We start from the raw sequence: 21,265 nt of genomic DNA on the forward strand, positions 1-21,265 counted from the left end.
TTGATCTGCATTGGATAAACTCTAAGTGCCAACTATTTATAAGCCTTGAAATGAACCACAATCATGCTTTTCAGAAGGCAAAATGCATGTCTGGAATATCTCAGAGAATAGAATACCAACAGTAGACAGAAATAAAGCATGTTAAAACTACTTTACTTGAAAATGTATCCCCAGGTACGATTTCTGTTTCTCTTTTAAGCAGTTTGTTTGAACTTTTGAACCAATATCTCTAGGTTACCGGTAGCATTTTCATGTGATTGGTGGCCAAGTGAACCAAGGAACTAGAAGGTGAGCTGCAGAAGTCCCACTAAGAAGGCATTTCTGCTTGGCAATAAGACATAAAGGCAACTAAGGTCTCGTGACCCTCTTTTTTCATCTCTGACTTGACATGACTGCATGCGTCCATGGGGAGCCCTAAATCCAGTCCTAACGCCTGTCAAGGAGTTTCATCTGTTTCTCTTTTTTACCAACTAGGGTTGCTCTTGGCAATTTTGATCCTTGCTTTATCGAGCAAACCGGGCAAATTTAATGAAAAAAGAAAGCAATTAAAGGGTTTAAAAGAATTTATATTCACTATATATAAACCCTATAGAAAAGGGTCACCAAAACGTCCAGTGTTGCACCAATTTGATTTTATTTTTATTTTCTAATTACACTCTGCTTTTGTTTTAGTACTCTCTTGCCACAGGCCTCTTCTGATATCTGTTACAAATAATCACACTATAGTAAACTTCAGCTCCATAATGGGACCCTAATGTTAAAATTGGTTCTCTACAAAAAAACAAAAAAAGAACAAAATGGAGGAAACAAAGTTCCAAAACTATTTTGAAGATAAAGCTCGGAAGCAGCTAGCCAGATTGTCATTTGTGGCTCCCATGCTGATACACACTTGAGGAGCAATGTACATTAATCACAGAACGAAAAACTAAATGTACTGAGCCAACCATTGTTTGCACAAATCAAGTACAGAGAGTGCATTTGCATGCAGTGCCTGCAAACCAATTTGACAGAATTTCGTCAACAATTTTGTTTATGCTAGCTTTCTGTAACCGAAATAGCGAGGAAAAACTAACGAATGAATAAATTTTAGTGGAGAAGATGACCTGATGAGCTACATACTGAACATCGGCCACGCTTCCACTTCGTGAAGCAATTTGGAACGCAGTTTTCAGACGACCACAAACCACGCAGGCTAGCACTTTCCTGTGTAGCATGAACAATACTGGGATCAGCATAACACAACATATCGAGAATCAATAAACAACTGTCACAATTTTTTATGACACACCATGAGATAACAAAATATTCATAAAGAATTTGCAAAAGAGACAGTGGTTTGAGTTCTTCTGTAAAATAGCTAATGCCCACAAGGACCGCTCTTCCACTTAATTTCCTGTATTACAATGGTAAGAAGTAAATACCACACTTCTACACCTCCCGCATTGAGTGATTTGTTAGTCGCAATCTTTTTCATTATTTTTTGTCTCTGTTTTTTTTCCCCTGATAACTAAAGGTCTTCCTCATACTAACCTGACCACACACACACAGTCATTGGGTACACTTGGTGTCAAGACCTACTTTTGTGGCCAAGGAAGTCAGATCCTGTCTCTTCAGGTCAATGTATACTTCCATGTTTTAGGGATGCAGAACCCTCAAAAAATAGTTTGTAGGAGTTATTGCTTAATTTCTTAGCTTCAATTTGTCACCATAACTACCTTTTGAGTATTTAACAATACCTATAAGGGAATTATCCTACAAATTATAAAATGTCTGCCTGTCCGGTTTATCCAGACCCTTGATTTATCAAGATGCGTTAGTTGACCACGTTGATTTTCGACTTTTCGCAACCATTACAGCATTTCCATCAAAAATCAAGTCCTTTGCAATATAAATCCCTACGAGAAGTGAACAACTAGAAGTACCTGTGGCTACTATGTAACATGTCTATGAGACGATCAGGGCGTTCCTTGTGCTTGTTTGCATAAACATTAATTGCTGCTCCCAATACCTACATAATAATACCCAGACACAGTAAAACATCATTGACATCCAGTACAACAAAAAACAATATGCACATTACATCACAAGAAAATGATGGGAAGCAAGCAAAACTGCACTCATTCAGTTAGCTCCTCACCTCCACATAGGATACCTTTTCTGCTTGAATTGTATTTCCCATTGTTTCTATTTCTTAACCTAAAAAGGAAAGCTAAACAGAAATAGTTCAGAGATCGAAACAATAACATTACCTGGTCCCAATCTTCATCATCTATTGTGCCCTTGATATTCTTTAGATATTCCGTTAACTGACCACCCTTTTTTCTCTCTGCGAGTGATGAAGCGACTCCAGCATAGATATCAACAGCTGCAAAGCAGATATGCAAGTTAAAATAACGAAGCAGTTCCACCCTTCAAAAAAGTGATACTAGTGCATTAACCTTAGACCTTATAACAAAAGATGTGTTTAGTAAGAATACGAGTCAGGGATCTGGTACCTGGAAGATGAAATTCATAAATCACTTGGAAAGCCAGATCGAAATCCTTCTCAGATAGAGTTTCTGCAATCTCGGACCTTCTCCTGTAAAATTATAGGAGGCAACAACTTTTTCAAACAGTTCTTTTCACCAAGAAGCTCTTCCAGATGGTGATGTTATTAGATTTGCCAGATAAAACATGAAAGGAGGTGAACATTGGAGATAACCTCTACATAAACCCAACAGTGGAAACTACATGATGTCACTTAAGCAGGAAGATGCATATTTGATGTGTTGTTCATATTCATGTTGAACCAGCAATGTGTGTAAACTCATCATTTAACCACGCATCATTAAACAGTATTCGGGAGGTAACTCCCTGCTAAGTTTAATATTCTCCTAGCACAAGTACATGGAATCAAGCAAAATGAAGGTAATACAAACCTGAAAGTTTCTGGATCATTTGGATTTCCAAAAAGAGAGTACTTCCACTGTGATCCATCAATGTCATTGAAGGCTTTCAGAACATCCATCTGCACAGTTGACAGACATATGAAAATCATGTCGTGGTTTTCAAGAAAAATATACAAAGGACTATGAGCCAGAGTAAGGCAGCACTTCAGCTGTGACTTCTTTCACAAGTATTAGCACTGGAGCCATTACTATATATTGATATGTATGTTCAAGCACGAATAATGACTTCCTTGTTCTCACCATGTTCATAAATGTGTTGTTTAATACAAATGATATGACTGCATGGCAACCAAGAACTTAACTAAAGATTTACTTCCGCGTGCATAACTATTTCTATATTAAAATTAAAAGCAGAATTTTTTTAATTGGATTTGTCTCAAACCTGAACATTTACACGGCCAGCGATTTTGACAAGCTCCTCTTCCGTAAGACTTTTTCCACGAATACCCTTGGAGATAATCTTTGTTGTTTCTGCTTTTCTATGTCGTGCCGACAATCCCTCATCAAAGTGGATCTGGCCATTACAAGGACTATCTATTAGGTTGAATGAAGCAATAGTAAGAAAAAGTTTTTGTAGAACGCATGCAAACTTAGCATTGAAGCAATTTTCTGCTTGAGTAATAATAAAAAAGATCATATTGATGGAGCTTTGGTGTGCAGGCAATTGAGTTTCTTCCGACTGACATCAGAGTGTGGGCCTCATATATCACATGCTTTGATGCATCACAAAAGTGAAGAAGAGCTAAATGAAGAAGTAAAAATAAAAATAAGTGTGCAATACTTCAAGCTACCTTGGCATTCTCTAAATGTTTCAATGCTTCCTCTTGAGATAAAGAATTCGCAAATAATTGAATACAGCAAAGCCCAGCAGCAACGAGATCTTTCTTTACTACCTGCACCATTGAATTAATAATCAGGATCAGACAACGGGATAGTGCCATAGTGGAAACTATAAAAGATAAAGAAGCTATATTAGCTAAGATCAGTTGTTCATTGCCCATCAAAGATATAAAAATCAACAAGGCGTACAACATTAACTTTGCAATAAAAGTCGACAACGCATATAACCAAGGAAGCACCAAATGATGAGAAAATAATTTTTCAATGCAAAAAATGAAATTTATTTTTGGACCTTCATAAACAATATCTCAAAGTATAGAACTGCAGAAAACAGGCGATACCGCAGGGTAAGACCACATTTACAGGTGCTTTCTAGATAAGAATTTTCCACAATGCATACAAACCTATGCACCATTTATTTTCATTTATTGATCATGCATACACAAGTTAGCACGTCTGAACAGGGGGGACCGTAATTTAGACGACTTCAACATTTGTCAATAAAGACGGAAACCAGCTAACTTTTCAAGCAAAAAATGATACAGAGATTACAAACAAAAAACCAAGATTTTTTTGCCCCAAACAAAGTAAGAGTTGATTTTACCTGAAACTTGTAAAGATAATTAAAATGTCGATGGGTTTCACAATAGTTGCATATGCGGGTAAGGGCGACAGTTATGTATTGATTCACAGCAACATCCTGGGGCGAAGTAGATGCCATTTTTGTAGAAATCACTTCCTCTAGAATAGGCATGGCACCATAACCAATGCATAAGTCACACAAATCGTCAATGGTACCATAATCAGTTGCCAAGGGATCAGGTCTTTGAGGGGATGAAGAAGTAGTAGCCGCGGCAAGCGATGATGGCTGAGGAGGTGGAGGAAGACCATTTGTAGGAAAAAACAGAATACAAGCGTCGTCGTAGTGACCATGCTTGAACATGAAACCGAGCATTTGATAGCGTGCATACTGTTGAAAAAAGAAGGAATAAATAGAACTATGTTACAAGACAAATAATGAGGAGCATGCGAAAATTTAAAGAAAACAATAACAGGAAGAGTGGATGGAAAATGAGAGAGCACATGCAATGACTAACTGCTAAAAAAGCTGCCAACTGGAAAATGGAAGATCTGAAAAATATCAAAAATATCTGAGATGCAATGGATACTCTGATGCGCTGGCCGCAGGTATTCTGATGTAAGTGAAAAGTCACTAACAATCTCTACCTATTTGCAATACATACTAATGTGAGTGAAGATTCAAGAAGAAACTAAATCAAACTGCATATATGGACCTAAAAGTGATGCTTGGAATTTGCGGAACTGTAAAATCTGATTTGCATCTTACATCTTGTAAGTAATTAACACACTCAAGGTATCTAATGTTGTCCAGGTTGCTGCGAGGGCCCTCCTCTTCCAACATAGATGATTCAGAGAGGTCATTTGAAGATCCTCGAAACTGCCTGGACCTCTCAGAACGGGGAAATGTAGTTGGCATATATAGAACATTGAGATATGAATCAGCAGAAAGAGAATCGTCCAAGATAGTTGGCGCACTTTTCGCCAAATGTTCATACCTGCAGTACCGGTTGATATTAGCAAAGAGCATGTACTGTCACCTCAAAGAAACGATAAATAATAGAACACCCTTATTTCCCCCGATAACGATTTTAACATTGGGGTCGAAACCCCTCATAGAACATAAACAAAATGAAATAGCAGGTGCATGATCGTTTTCCCATTCAGATGTAGGACAGGACGGTGGATTGCACTCATTATGAACCGTTTTATACTTTTATCAGAAAGTTAAATGCTTTTTATCTGTTACCACAGAATACCAAATTTGATAAACATTCAAATTTAATCTTATAAAATGACGGTAGCCTTTTTTTAGAGGAGATTATGGTTTATAGGATGGCTGGACATGGGCTCTAAGTTCGATTTCTTCTAGACTAAAGACAAATATCATTTAGTCTTGCTAACTGGACCAAACAATTGAAGCAGGCAATAGGAATGGACATGAATTCAAACCAACCAGGCTTTGTGCTTGGATGTTCATGCCAAAAAAAAGGAAGGGAAAAAAAACGAAAAAGTATTTCCAATTGTATTCCAACTTACATGGAGCGAACAGCTGAAACATCAACTGGTGGACCACCTTCAATTGTGTTAATAATCTCCAAAATGACCGGTGCGGGATCAACCTTGTACAATTGCAGAGCTTGCCTGGACCATTGATGAAAGATTAGACAAGCATCATAAACTTCTTACCAAATGCAAGAAAGTTTTTGCACCACAAAGCCAATGGAAAAGTTACGACATGCTCTTCACTCCAGTTAAGAAATCATACTTAAATTTCACACGAGCTTGAGAATAATGTTCCATCTTGATTAAAGCAAGTCCCCATGCACTCCAAACAGGAAAAGCGTTGATCTAAAACCAAAGATATGATGTACACAGGTAAATAGACAAAAGAAATGAAAACCATGCAACATCAAACATAGATCCAGGCGAACAATTTTTTTACCTTGCACTTCTTGCAAGTGTATACAGCCATGCTGTACCGTTCATATCCAATTAACCTGTCACGCAGACGTGCCGACGACTCTTTGTCAGCAATATCATCAAGAGAAACAATAATTCCTGACCCAAGAAGACTTTGAAGAAGCTCTGCACGTCCTAGCCATATATCTGCTTGTGAAAGAAGTTCCGACAACTCATCTGTACTCGAGCTACCAACACTAGAACTGCCAGCATCTGAAGATGTATCATCATTGTCCCTGTTTCTTTCTGAATAAGTACTAGACAAGTCACTACTTCCAGCAAGTTTTCTGAACTGGCTTTTAGCATAAAGGAGCGCCTGTAATATGCAGCAATAGAGAGTTAAAAGGAATTAACAGCGAATGAAAATGCCAGCATGCAGCATGCCATTATTACCATCAAACAAAATTCAAGCCACTTCTGTGGCTGACAATTAGGGTTAGGTGGAGTAAGATCTCCACAAACTAGATAAATTGTTCCAGGGTTTGGTACTTCTCAGGTATTATCTCGGCCCAGTTATCTAGTGCTTAACTCATATATCGAACATTATTAACAAAGTACACTTTTGTTTCAAAATAGGCAACTCTTTTTTTAACAATTGTCCCACACTTCCATTGGATGAGGAAATCTTGAAATGAAATTGCTTTTCTGCAGAACCAGATCAAGAAATGCGTGATTTAGATTTGGAGTACTGTCATCGACTTGAACAGGGGTTCTCACCCCATTTGCTGCTAAGGGAAGTGCCTCTTCATCCCAATAATCTAATGCTAAACCTGAATGTTTAACCCAGACCATGGACATTAAAACTCTCTGGTTTACTGGATTAAATTAGGAAACCCTCTCCTGTTCTATTAAAAATAATTACTCCTCGTCAAGCAAAAAAAAAAAAAAAAAAACAGGAGAAGCAATATATTTCTTCCATAAATAACAGCATCAATTGACAGTTTGACGCCCCTAAATCAACATGGTCATTCAAAACTGGCTCACAGGGGAATACTTGGATTTGCCTCATAAATACACCTATATAAGTATATAATGGTTACTCATTGCAAAACGTGAATACCTGCACAAAAGTTTCTGTTGCATGATATGCTCGACCAATTATTTCTGTAGTTGCATCCAGTGGCAACTGCTGGGAGTTTAAAACACTCTTCATTTGAGTAACGCACAAATCCAGGGCACCTTTGGCAGATACTGTTTCGTCGGAACACAATGAAAGCAATGCCTGGAGAACAACAGCTTAGCAGATTAACAAACGCGTAATACCTAACTATATCATGAGGCGTGACATCCATAAGAAAAAATAAAGACCAAGTTGGAGTTTCCTGGTAAACGATTAATTTAAGATTAAGCTTGTTTCAACTAATGGGCCAGACTAACTGGTACTGACATCTCTAAAGCAAGACAATGATGTTCTTCTACCTGCACACAAGTCAGTTCTCTATCCATTTTACGAACGCTAACATATACCAATGAACAGAAACCATTTTATGTACGTTGCATTGAGCCACACAGACAAAAATCCATGTATCGTTGATCAATTACCACAGCAGTTATGTACCTAGTTTTACTGATGAGGCTGATTTATTCCAAACAGGATGCTGTGAACATGTGTTCGATATTTAAGCACTAGCATATCTAATGTCAACCTGCTAATTTACTGTATATTATTCTAGTAGCTGTAATGGTGAAGTGTACCTTAAACAGAACTATATCAGGGGCACTTTCATATCGATGAGATGAGCGAACTGCATCATCTTTGTTTGGATCACCAGTAAGGATCCATTCCTCAGAAATAGAAACCGGAGGAAGCCGTTCTTGCCCATCAACGGAGTAAGTCGAAACTCTATCCTCGTGAATACCAGTCATTGCCTCCCAGGCAACTTTTTCAGATGGCGACAGTCCCGAACTTTTTCTTTTACGGTAGACCTCTTTTGGAGCAGGCTTATTTCCATTATCACGTGCAGTCCAGGAGAAAGCTCTCCTAGCCTCTTTCTGCAAATTATTAAGGCTATTGGAAAAGTTTGATCTACTGGGTGTGCCTGGTTTTATTTTTTGTTTTGGTCTTGGACCTGCGACAGATACCCGTTGTTCTCTTGAAAGAGAAGGAACATGGACAGCAATCGCTTTGGCAGCATAAATGAGAACTAGGTTGTTGTCTCTCAAGGATGGAAACTCTTTCAATATCTGCAGGAAAAAATAGAAAGAACAAATTTATAGTCAAAGATAGGTAATCTGAAAGAGGATCCTGGGTCTCTTTATTGCCGTATTCCAATCCCTAATCAACGAAATACAACTTTCTGTAGATAAAATCCCTTCACAAAGTGGGGAACAGATATGGTGGTTACAATTCATGAGTAAGTTTGGGAGGGCAAAAATATAGCATTGAGAGGCATCCAAAATAAAAGGAAACGCGTCGTACCAAAGAAGCAGATTGCAGTTGCTTCCTCATCAATAGAACCTCTAATATTAAATGAGGATGCTCATGCAGAGATGAACATCTTTGTTGCCATGGCAACGGCAAGGCTGCTAGAACACGAAGACCCAGCGCCCATAAGTTCAGACGTGAAACCTCCACATCCGAGAGATTTCCAGCTCTTCGCTTCAGAAAGAAGTGCACCTATGCAGAAGAAACAAAAACATGTAAGCTGAAGCAAAATTATTACCTATCAAATATGAAAATTAGTAGCAAGGAGAAACATGATACAAGAAGTTGCTTTGAACGCAGATCTGATAACAGCGGCATTGCACCCATAGCAACAGGCAGAGCATCATCAGGATCACGGAGAGAAGAAAGAAACCGTGAAGCTTCTGCAGGACCTCCACCACAAAGAGGATCAGCGGTTAGTAACTTCACAAGTTGCCGTCCTTGAAGCTCTCTTCGCAAATCAATAGATAAACCCGCACTCTCGGCTACTTCTAACGCAGCAGAAACAGCACCTTTCCCAGCCAATCTAAGTGCCAGTCCCTCGGGATCTTCCTTTGATTCAGCTTCAACCTAAAAAACATATATATCTGTGTTACAAATAGAAGTCCGTACTGCGGGAAAGATGATAAATATTACACATCAGTCTGCGGGATTTTAATTTTGGATGCACTACGGGTGAAAATACAAGTAGCAAAGCCTGGAAAAAGAAAATGATTACCTCTTGCCAGCTGGTATAATGGTCATCTGCGGACAAAATGTGACTGTATCTCTGCAAAGCTTGTCTCATTTGCATCACCTAATGATGTAAAAGAATTTACCATTAAGAATCAAAATGAACCCCCCCCCCCCCCCCCCAGCCCTTCTCCAATATTAATGTACATATGATCAAAGAAGAGACTAAAGCTTGACCAACACCAGCAGCAAATTGATTAATATGGTACAACACTATACTAATCATGTACCTCGCTCTTAACTGGATCAGTAGGAAGCAGGTGGCAGCTGCACATGGTGAGGACATCTATAGCAGCATCTAGCTCCCATCTGTGCAGGTACCTGAGATTTAAACTTGTAATATTGAGTGAAGAACTAGAAAAATATTAATCTGAAGCCTATGAGCCAATACCACAAAAGGTCTAATCATATCTCAACTAAAATTGTAAATGCATACTTGAGAGCAAGTTTGGCTGCCAGCTGTTTATCTTTCAACCGCAAACAATATTGCCAACTATTACTCCAGCTGTTATGTGCACCATAACCATGGGTTTGTCCTGATACCGACTGGATTTCCTCTCCACGCTCGACAAGCAACTGAAGTAGCCGATCAGAAGCTCCATCACGTAAACAGCGATCAGAAAGAGCAAGAGCGTCCAGGAGTTTTCCTTCATCAATTAATCTGTAACAAGGGAAATAAAGACATAGATAAATGTCAGACGAAGAATCTCTACGAATAAGCTAATTACCAGATACAGCTAATGGCAGAGAAGTTCTTTAACAAAGGGATTATTTATAAAAGGTGAACAGGATAGTAAACATGGAAATTAGAAACATCAAGAGAGAATTCCTTTTAACTAAATAAATAGGCCAGATGATGAATACCTCTCCACAGCTTTTTCATATGGCACTTCATTCTCTGAATCAAAAGACAGGAAAATAGTTTGATCCTGTTCCAGATTTTCGGACTTCGGAGAATCTTGCAAGAGGTCATGACCTGAACTGACTTTATCAGTGTATTCTGGCAAATTTGTAGAAGAATGGACACTAAAAACCATGTCATCTACTTCTGATTCAGTATCACTGTCAGGTTCACGGGAACGTTTGACAGCAGCTTTTGCCTCTGGTTTTGTTTCACCAGTCTTAGCAATGCGTTTATCTGTTACAGCGTACTCTGATACTCTATGAAGATTCGTCTGCATCTGTATCCATCGGTTCAGAGTTGGAAACCTGTAATTTAAAGGAATAGCAAAGTTTGTTATCAAATCAACAATCATGTGTATTACTTTTCTAAAGTATGTGTTTCTCTAGGAGTTCCTACCTCTCTGATTGATCAAGTGCAAACTCATAGAACAATCTGTCCGCATCGGGTGCTTGTATTAGTTCATCACCAGAAGAACCGGATGCAGATGATTCACTACTACTATTTAGTATGCTACTCCCAAAGACGCAAGCTAACACCGCTCGTACTGGGGACAACTTAGCCAAATGCTTAACTATATCCATCTCTAGAGGGTAAAGAGGGTTTCCAGGAGTCACTGAAAACGGGCTGTGCGAATTAGGCTTAGATTCTTTAGAGGCGAGGTTTACTTTATTTTCCAGGCTCATCTTAGAAAACATAGGTAGCAGTGGTATACAAGCCCAACCATGACCGGTCCGAGGAGGATAAACAGGAGGTACACATGCTGATATAACTTCATTCACAAAATCAGCCCCCATTATATCTGCTACTTTACCAGCTGCATCAGTGCTTCCTCGCTCAAAGACAAGACGTGTTAAAACCTACAAGAAAATAGAAGACAAGCATGACACCACCTGATCAATGTCTTTTTTTTTTTCAAAGAATCCTGTTTGAATAACACTGTCAAAAATGTAAAATAGGTTTGCCCTTCTATCAAGTTTTTAAGCTAATAATCATGAATTTATAACAGCTTTAAAGAATTCAGGAGTAACTGAACTTACGATCAAGAAGATTGTTACATATTCGAAGTCACAAGTGGCCAAGCTATATCCTAACAGGAACAAACTACTAATACTGTCAACCATGAATTAGAATTACCTATGTATTTAGTAAGGCTCAAAGATACTCTTAAAAATGAACGAGTGCTAGACATTTCAAAAAATCGCAACTCTCATCCATGTCTACTATAACACTTTCCACAAAGCCTACTGAGACCCAAAAAGTCATCCAAGGAGTTAAGTAAACTCCAAGCTCTAACTACATACTAATTATTGGTACCATAATTTCCCATTGCTGTAGTAATAATATTATACTTGAGAAACCCTTCAAACAATTAGCAGCAAAAATACGAAACTTACATCTTTTGGCCATTCATACACAAGTGAAAAGAAGTTGAAATCATGAGTCGTGTCAATGAAGTCAACTATATCACCAATAGTTGCAATATAGAGAACAAATGCTGAAAGGTACGTAGCAGGTTTAGAACTTAGGGGACCGTATAATCTCTTTCCTGGTTCTCTAATATCATAACCAGCTGGTTGCACACTATTTTCACCAACTGCTGTATTAACTGAAGAGGGTTTGCCAACATTAAGCCCAAGACCAAGCACCCCTTCCCTATCGATACTCGAGAGCATTTTCCGATCAGAATAGGGACCTTCGCCCTTAACATAGCTTGTATTTGTTTCTTCGTCAGCAACTGCTCTGGCAAGATTATGGAGCTTTCCTGGAGTCATACAGAAGTTATTAATGTCTTGCAGCTGTATCTTCAAAATACTAGTATTATATATGTGCTACCAATTCAAAATGAAAATGATACCGCTCAAAAACTGTCGTTTTCCCTTGTGAGCATCTTCAATCATTTGATGTAAGATGGCAAGAGCACGTTGCCTTTGCCCTTCTCGGTTGGACTCCTTGGATGAAGTAATATTCATCTCTCCAGAAAGAATTTCTTGAAGTATTGGTGTTTTTTCCTAAGAAAACAGAGTATAAGAATTTTGGAATACGATGTACTCAAATGTGCCCTTGACAAGTAACTAATAGAGTGATAGCAGAAATAAAACACTACGCCACTACACAGTGAAAGCAGCAAGACATTATTCATAAAATGCAAGGTCTTAAAAAACTTTTTAAAAGTGAGCAAGTTAATGCGGAGTTTCATTTAAAACATACCTGCTCCAAGAATTCATGTAGACGCTTAAGCACGCGCCTATTTACAGAAATAAGGCCTACTTCTTGAACCTGGTCCCAGTAAGTTAAACCTATCTTTGGAGCACCTCCTGGATAGATCTCAGATAGCATAACTTGAGCCTGCATAAAAAATGCCACCGTTTTATAATAAGCAAAACATTTTGTTTTTATGATAGCATCATCAGAATTGTATATTCATAGGGTGATGATAAACAGCTGAGAAACAGTTATGTAAGATCACATCTAGAATTTTAGTAAGATCATATCCAGAATTTTGGTAAGATCACATCTAGAATTTTAGATGTAAGGAAAAAAGTGACAGTTGTTAGAGTCTGATCTTGCCTGATCAAGAAGCCGTTTGGACATATTCACAGACCTAGCAGAAGTTGCAGCGACGTCAATACACAGAAGAATCTAACAAGAAAACACAAGTCAGCATAAAACAGGGATTATGAGAAACAAGGGAAAGGAAAAAGAATTGAAGCATCGAACACTTACAGCAGATAAAGAACCAATCTCAGAACGAAGGGATGTAAAATCTAATTCCTGTATGGCATTAATATTTCCATCCACAGCACGAGTTACTGCATCTTCCGCCTGGAAAAGATGCAACGAAGTTTACTTCCTTAGATCAGAGAGTGTTACAATATAGCCAAATCCCTATAGGTTTTCCGTTTTCCAATAATTTACAAGTCATGATAATGATCAGAGATACAATCAGTAACACGTGATGAAGCAGTAGTGCAAGATAACACAGATACAAATGTCATATGCAATATAAATTCAAAGATGGGTAGAATAATCAGTTTGGATCTTACCGATGTTCTTCTAAAGGTATTGTCTACCCACTGAGCAAGTGCAAGAGTAGCCTTGTCTTCCGGAGGTAAAGAGAACCTATTTACAGCCTCCTCTCCAATATCATACTTTGCCTTCTGCATGCAACTGTGAACAAGCACGTCCAGTAGAAGTGATTATACAATTCGTGTATATACGAAATACACATATTAAGAAAATGAAGTATTACATATCCATTGGCTTTTTCCCCATTTTTACCAGGACATATAACAATTCCCGAATTAATTGTGAGCAGTTTCTATAACTTGGGGTACATAATAGGAATAATGTATACATAATTGTAATGAATACATAACTGTGGAAGCGTTAAATAATGTGTCACAAATAGCAAAATTACAAGGAAGACACCATTGAGATGGTATAGCCCAAAGCAGAATTTGACAGATGATAAACCTGCATAACGGAGCTAATTGAAGATTCTATGCAGAAGGATAAATGGGTAGCATTAAGAATTGAATAACAAAACTAAAACACACTGAGTGATATATGTAGTTGAGTGTTGGTGTCATGCTAGTCGTAAAGTCTCCACAATATTACTAAGTCCTTCCGAAAACAATTTTCCTAATTTGTCGGCTGGATTTTGTTAAAAGCATCATATACCTAGTTGCCGGACTTGAAGTACACGAATTGAGAAGGAGCTTCATGGACTTACAAATTCAATAATTTGGATGGAGCAGCACGCAAAATACACAATGCCTCCTTCCAACTCCACTGGCGTTCCGATAATGGCAGAAGACGCTGCAGAATAGACAATCGCCACTCCCAATCTTCAATTAACTGTTGAGCGTTCGAAATTCTCAACTCCAAGGCGTGTCTTCCACCAGCAGTCATACCATTGTTCAACATGTTCTCTTGCTCAAATGCAGCTGAAGGTAAATTGTGATGCAATATCTCAAGTAGCATCGCAGTGAAAGATACTACAGTTTTGTTCCCCCCCTCATATGATTCACTAGGATCAACTTGTCTGGTAGATTTATGTGGGGAGTCAGGATAGTTGTTGGAGGCGATACATTGAGTCAGATTCAGAGATATGCCATCCATGTGTAGAAGTGAGATAATAATGCCAACCAAAAATATCTGCATCCAAGAACAGGTCATGAAACTAGTTGACTGAAATAATTACACATGAGGAGAACATAAACCCTGATCTGTCAATAGACTCATCAAGATTGCAACAAGGAAAAGAACCTGAAAACTCTACATAGTCCAGACACTAGCAAACTCTATTAACTACGACTTGCATATAATATCAGAAACAACTCGATGCAACAGATGGTATCCATTATTTTAAAAAAAAAAAAAAAAAAAAAAAATGGTTCCACCTTAGAGGAACTGAAAAACTCAGCTGTCAGTACTTGTAAGGCACACATGGGTGATAACACTCAACAAGATAAAGAGGAAACCCCCAGCTTTCACAACGGTAACTATAGAGAGTATAACAATGTCACTACAGAGAATTAGAACATGATGCCACTAACCTTGCGTGGAATATTACTGACAGCTTCTAAATGGTTCCTCAATTCTTTCAAATGGAGCAACGCCATTTGATGGTAGAATTGTGTTTCAACAGAAATACTTTGTTCCATGGCTCCTAAAGCAAGAACAGCAGATTGAAGAGTATATCTCATCTGCATAAGTTCGATATCCTGCATCCTACCAAGGTACATATATGGACTCCAATCAGTGAACGAAAAACTAGGAAAAAAGCACAACACGGGAAGTGTAAACAGTGTGAAGAGAATTAACAAATGAAAGCGAGTTAGTAAGTAACACCTAGATAATACAAACAGATATATATAAATTTATTGACAAGAATATCGACAGATGAGCAGCGTTCATGCATGGATTATACGGGTTAATTTGTAGATCCCCGTGAAAGGAAACTTTCATCAACTTACAATAATGGTTTGGCATGTAAAGCAGGTGGCTATCTTCATATAGAGAAACCTTCAATGTTCAGTAAGTGTTTCAAAACTTATCATTCATCATTAATGAAAATAACAAATCATGAATCCGTTCGGAGGTTTAAGCATTAATTCAAAAACCAAGCTAACATCAACTATAAACATAGCTGGCTAAATTCTCCAGAGCATACTCCCAACTAACGTACAAGGAATAAGGACTGTGCATATCATACTACATAAGGACTGTGTTACATATCATACTACATAATGGTCACTCTTAGACTAAGAGGATTATCAAATGATAAATTAGTACCTAAAGATGATTATAAAATCAAGCAAAGTTGGATTCCCACCTTTTCCATGCTGCTGCAGTAGAAGCAATGGGCTGCATGCTAATTAACTCGATAGCATCTTGAAACTTTATGTCTGGGACTACATCAAACAAGACCTGCAGATAAGTAGATTTAGTCAAAATAGTGCTTAGAGAATGACCTATATCTGCCAGATTTTTCGATGATTGTCTGCCTCTCTTTCTGGGAAAAAAGAACAAAACCAGACTTCCAGAAAAATCACGCATACATTGATTTGGTCAAAATCGTGCCTAGGAATGACCTATATCTGCCAGATTTTTCAATGATTGTCGGTCTCTCTTTCTGGGAAAAAAGAACAAAACCAGACTTCCAGAAAAATCACGCATACGTATTGCAGAGAAAACAAAATAATAACGGTCATCAAACTCATCGGTTCAAAGATTTACTTACTCGCAGAGGAGTTTGAACAGAAAGCCGTTCCAGAACAAAGTTCTCCACAAAAGGATCAGAAAGGGTGTCATCAGTTCTATCCTCCATCTGTTCTTTTCCAGAAAAGAGTAGCGAGGATTTTGAGGTCCACGGACGGCCCGAATTGACACATGCAACAAAAGAAGCAAGATCCAGCTGATAACATAAAACATCACAAAGGTGCTCCACGCAAGATACCTGTCAAAAGACATAAAAGTGGCAATCAAATGATTGAAGAATGGCAATCCTCTATCTGTCAAAAGAAGCAAGATCCAGCTGATGCTTGTTTATGGTAACTACAAAGCAGTAATCAGAAAGGAGGTTACCTCATCTGATTGCTTTCCATACAGAGAATGTTCTTCCAACCTCAGTACCTGCGATTTGCTTGTCCACAGAAGTTGCATCAATCTTCTCCTAGCAACTGTTTTACCAGACAATAGATCCCAACCCATGACGGCTACCAAGGGAAGGAGAAGAGGATACAGTGAAAGAACCTGTCATGAATAACGATGTTGTTATGGACCTACAGAATACACCCATACGACTGTGTATCTTAATGAAAGTATAACTACTGTTCATGCCTTGTACTCACTTATTCAATATATACAGGATACTGAACACATACATTGCTAGCTTCTTGAAGTTGTTCCCTTTTAACAGCAGAGAGAGCAGTATCCATAACAAGCTCCAGCATATGTACGCCAGAGACGCGAGCATAGTGGTACATGTCTCTCATGCAAGAAATGATCGTTGATGGAGTTCTTTCCTCCGAAACCATAGCATCGTCAAAACAATTCTGCAGACGCCCAAGAGGTGGGATCCAGTTGGCATCAGAAGCTCTAGACATCTCCACTTCTTCTGAGAGCAATTCATCTTGAATAACCTGGAGGATAATGGTAAACTTCCAAAGGTAAGCCCCTAAAGTTTATGACTTAGACGCGAAATAACTCATATGCACGAGACAAATGGATTAATCAAGTTAAGCACAGAAATGCTAACACATTGGGGAAAAAAGGGTATTTAATTTAGCTAATTGGGGAAAAAAGGGTGGTAGAAGTAAGCACAGAAATGCTAACACAATGAATTTCACTACATATAGGACATACAAGTTTCTTTACCAATCAACCTCCACCGACATGGCAGTGAGCCAAATTAGTAAGTACTTTTTTTGTTTTTGAAGCAAATACTTGGTCTGCATTTTTCATGAATCATCAATATAATATCTTTCTCTTTTTGATAATCCAGGTCTTACCAGGTAATTAAGGGAGAACTCGCTACGATGTGGCCAACAGGATTCAAACTAGAATACCTTACTTATTTTCTAAACCTTATGTGGAAGGTCTTCTCCACCCTCAACGTAACATTACAGATAAGCTTCTCTAACATGACACATACAGGCTAACCTTGGCAGATTAGTACTACAGATACAGTGTACCTACTCTGAGCAAAACATATAAAGCCATGAACTATAACCATGCCTTGAATCATACATGAAACTAAGTTTTCTGATCAGTGCTTAAAAAAATATCAGTAATTAAGTAATAAGTGCCACAGCCAGCGTTTGACTAAGACTTATAGGACCTGAATCATTTTCACAAGGTTGGTGCTGTTTGACGAAAGAGCTTCTCCGTATATCGATAGCATTTTCTCCTGGGTAGCAAGCCATGAAATTCCATAACCATTTCTACTCCGCCAAATCCTCTTAGTAAGTTCTTGCAAAGCCACCCTAGTAAGACCATAAAACAAGATAAATCAAAATGCAATTAAGCAAACATCTTTAATGTGTGCATTTGTATAGTTTCAATAAAGTATACCAGGAGAGAAACAAGAAAACGACCAGATGAACAAAGATCAAGAAGAACTGTCAGACTGCATTGCCATACAAGATGACCGGTTAAAAAATGCTTCCATGTTTGGAATAAATAGATTAAAACAGTAAAAGTCCGCATATACAGATCAACATCAAACTCCAAGTGCACCCAAAAATATTCGTTCTACATAAGAATAGAAGAATAAGTATACGGCAGTATTTTTACCTCGCCAGCTACGCCTTAAAAACGCTCTGATCTAGAAGTCACGGTCCGAGGAATAAGTGTGAAGAGTGTTTTAGGCCTATTTTGAGATAATCTAAGGAAAGGGGTCCAGAATTGGAGTTTAAACGAGCTACTAAGGCTTTATTTGTACAAGTAGAATCGTAGGGAGGGTGTCAAGCAGCTTTGCCACCCCCCAATACCAAACAATATATCCAGCTAATGGCTCCCAGATGTTCACATAAATTAAGGATGTGGTTACTGGAGGCTACAAATTCGTCAAAGAGGAATTAGTGATCATTTTTCAATATTCTTCCAAATACAACAGCTTTCAGAGTATCTCCTGTGAATGGAAAAGAACTGCCAAACACAATCCGTATATGGTAAAGGTGTACCTCTCATCCCCATGGATATAACACAACCCCTTACGCAGCCATGGATAGCACAGCCTCTTCTTAACAACAGGAGGGGCCCTTGTTCAGCGTTTTCGCAAACTAAATACTCTCCTCTACATCCTTCTTTCAGTTAGAAAGTTTTATCCAGTTCAAAAAGAAAAGAATGTGGCAAAACATAACTGAACATAAAGGCACGTATGGTGTATACTTGATAGTGCATATGTGAAAGGCATCCGTAGCATTTATAACCGTGTATGTACCTGGCAATGTAGTTTTATATAACTTGATTTTAACAAGAACAAATAGCTGACCCTATAGATTCTTTCTAGACCTAACCAAAACTGAAGCTCACGGTAAGATTAGAATAGCATTGCAATAAATTAACAAACCATACGAAGTCAACCTTCCTACTTTGAGCTGGGTAAATCTGGAAGTAATAAAACTCAGTTGAGACTACAAGATGTTGGCCCAATTCCTTGTTATGATAGCATCATAGATTTTGCAGGGCAATGATAGCCAGAGAAACACCACAAAAATCAATGTTAAACTCCATTAAGCTTCAACCCTATTCTAATATTTCCACTCATAACAATTACATAATTTGTTTAGGCTGCAAAGCAGAAACTGACAAAAACTAATAACATACCTATACTGATGCTCCTCAATTCCGTAATTTTGATGAAGAAACCGAATGTGAGAAATCGCTCCTTCTACATCATCATCCTTTGTGCAATCATTCATAGCATCCAGATGGGCTAACTGAACATTCTTCTGAATCAATTTAAGCCCCTTCGCTTCCTCAATTAATTCTTCAGTCGAGGAACTCTCCACCTTCTCTTCTTCATTTCCCACAGTAGTAATCGCCAACCCTGACTCATACCTATCAGACCACTGAATTTGCTTCTGAATATTCAAACATAAAGCATCGAAAATCTCAGATTGATCCAAGAACACTTTCTTCAAACATTTCAATTCATCTTCCTCAACTTTAAAACCCTCAACACCTTCAACCCCCACTACTACATCTCTTCTCAATCTCTTTAACCCTAAATCCGATAACCGATCCAAAACATTCACAAAATCAACCAAATCATTCCCAGATTCCTCCTTCAAAACCTCAAAATCTTCAACTCTCGAATCAAAACCCTCAACATTCTCCTCTTCTTCTTTCTCAATACTTTCCAATACACCACCACTACCAACATTACTAATACTCTCAGAAACCTTAGAAGAACTTAACTGTAATAATAAAATAAATTCAACTTTCAATTTCAACAACTCAGGTTCAATATCTTTCTTCCAGATCGACGACGAAGCTGATTCTGATTCTAATGACGATGAAGTGGAAGTATCTTGTTGGAATTCAAGTAGTAAAAGAGTTGATAACCAAGTAAGCTGTGATGGTGATGAACATGTTTCTGACCAGATAATTTCATTATATCTACCGCCTTTGGAAATTATCTCTTGCAGAATGTTTGTTGCTAGAGATGGTTTTCGTTTTCGTAGACTCAGAACTGATGCTCGAAATGCTTCGAATTGGGCGAGAAATAGATGGTTTATTGTAACCCTAGAGAGTAATTCAATCTCTTTCTCCATTTCTGAAGATTCAGAGATTTTTTAAAATTTGGGGAAAGTTTTTCTTCATTGAATTTTAGGTTTTACAGAAGCAATGTCTCTGTGTAAGATTCTGAAAAATAAAATAAAGTAAAAAAAAAAAAAATGAGAAGATACAAAATTACGAATGCCTTCGTCTTGGTTCTGGTTCTGGTTCTGGTTCTCTTTTCTTTTTCTTTGGTTCTAGTTTCGCTCCTGTTTGAGGAAACCCCAACGCATGGTTTGCCGTATCGGGTATATCAGTATTTTATCGGTCTCACTGCTACAAATATGAAACGGTGGCACGGTGGCATCGGCGATGCTGACAACTAACTAAACTTGAAGATTTTTTGTTTAATTGCGGTATAGTTGTCCTCCATCATATATCGATGTTTAAATATATTTTCAGGTTCGATGTTTAAATGTATTTTCAGGTAAAATAGATTGTTAAATAATTCAAATGAATGGTAATAGTATTAGACATGACGGAGCATTTTTCATTATATTTACCAGTCATCTACCGGTCATGATATTAATTTAGGAGGCTATTATTAGGGCGTCACATTTTATTAGAGGGGCGTCACCTAATAGGACAAAAACGGGTCACCCATAAGTAATATCAAAAATCCCTTATCTCAAATAATTTTGTAATGACTAAACAACCCTTATTTAGTTAATTTTAATTTAATTTAATTAGATAAAAATTAAATTAATGAATTTTGTTGTATACTTGGTGAATTCTGGGACAAAGTTTTTGTGGGAAGAAAAACTGGCCGTAAAATAAACTTTTACAGTTGGAAATAATCCAAATCTAGACGTAAAATCACTTCTACAGTTGGAAATATTCCAAACCTGAACGTAAAATCACTTCTACGGTTGGAATTAAAAGAAAACTGGACATAAAATCAGATTCTACGGTTGGAATTAAAAAGAACCTGGACGTAAAATGAGCTTCTACTGTTGGAACTAATTCAAACCTGGACGTAAAACTACATGCAAATAAAATTCTACGGTTGGAATTAATCCAAACCTGGACGTAAAATCACTTCTACGGTTGGAAATAATCCAAACCTGGACGTAAAATCACTTCTAC

General features: G+C 37.9%; 1 protein-coding gene across 3 annotated transcripts; it reads right to left on the minus strand.

Annotated features, from left to right (window-relative positions):
• Positions 1 to 547: 547 nt before the first annotated feature.
• Positions 548 to 20,283, minus strand: LOC113299797 (protein DDB_G0276689-like). Of its 3 annotated transcripts, XM_026548885.1 has the most exons (36): positions 19,226 to 20,283; positions 17,736 to 17,880; positions 16,780 to 17,037; positions 16,481 to 16,648; positions 16,137 to 16,352; positions 15,729 to 15,823; positions 14,950 to 15,124; positions 14,124 to 14,548; positions 13,435 to 13,558; positions 13,115 to 13,213; positions 12,959 to 13,030; positions 12,599 to 12,736; positions 12,246 to 12,399; positions 11,785 to 12,152; positions 10,787 to 11,247; positions 10,351 to 10,695; positions 9,923 to 10,147; positions 9,717 to 9,807; positions 9,473 to 9,550; positions 9,034 to 9,324; positions 8,749 to 8,946; positions 8,025 to 8,513; positions 7,390 to 7,551; positions 6,313 to 6,645; positions 6,136 to 6,218; positions 5,907 to 6,011; positions 5,137 to 5,365; positions 4,393 to 4,758; positions 3,740 to 3,841; positions 3,331 to 3,462; positions 2,919 to 3,007; positions 2,496 to 2,578; positions 2,250 to 2,365; positions 1,923 to 2,008; positions 1,104 to 1,203; positions 548 to 991 (listed from the first exon to the last, which is right to left on the minus strand). In XM_026548885.1, the coding sequence occupies exons 1-36, from the start codon at positions 20,173 to 20,175 to the stop codon at positions 926 to 928; spliced, it is 7,617 nt and encodes a 2,538-aa protein (XP_026404670.1). In that variant the 5' UTR covers positions 20,176 to 20,283; the 3' UTR covers positions 548 to 925. The 3 variants fall into 3 exon arrangements, with proteins under 3 accessions (XP_026404670.1, XP_026404671.1, XP_026404672.1); XM_026548886.1 differs by lacking the exons at positions 17,736 to 17,880; positions 19,226 to 20,283 and having other exon boundaries at positions 16,747 to 16,875; XM_026548887.1 differs by lacking the exons at positions 16,137 to 16,352; positions 16,481 to 16,648; positions 16,780 to 17,037; positions 17,736 to 17,880; positions 19,226 to 20,283 and having other exon boundaries at positions 14,950 to 15,117; positions 15,729 to 15,818.
• Between the last annotated feature and the right edge of the window lie 982 nt (positions 20,284 to 21,265).

This window comes from Papaver somniferum, chromosome 7 (genome assembly GCF_003573695.1).
Source record: "Papaver somniferum cultivar HN1 chromosome 7, ASM357369v1, whole genome shotgun sequence".
Classification (NCBI taxonomy): domain Eukaryota; kingdom Viridiplantae; phylum Streptophyta; class Magnoliopsida; order Ranunculales; family Papaveraceae; genus Papaver; species Papaver somniferum.

Coding starts and splice junctions, on each gene's coding strand:
- LOC113299797 (XM_026548885.1), bottom strand. CDS start 20,175: ATGGAGAAAGAGATTGAATTACTCTCTAGGGTTACAATAAACCATCTA. Junction 16,649..16,779: donor AACTTCAAGAAGCTAGCAAT/GTATGTGTTCAG, acceptor TATTCATGACAG/GTTCTTTCACTGTATCCTCT. Junction 11,248..11,784: donor TGTATGAATGGCCAAAAGAT/GTAAGTTTCGTA, acceptor ATTTTCTTGTAG/GTTTTAACACGTCTTGTCTT.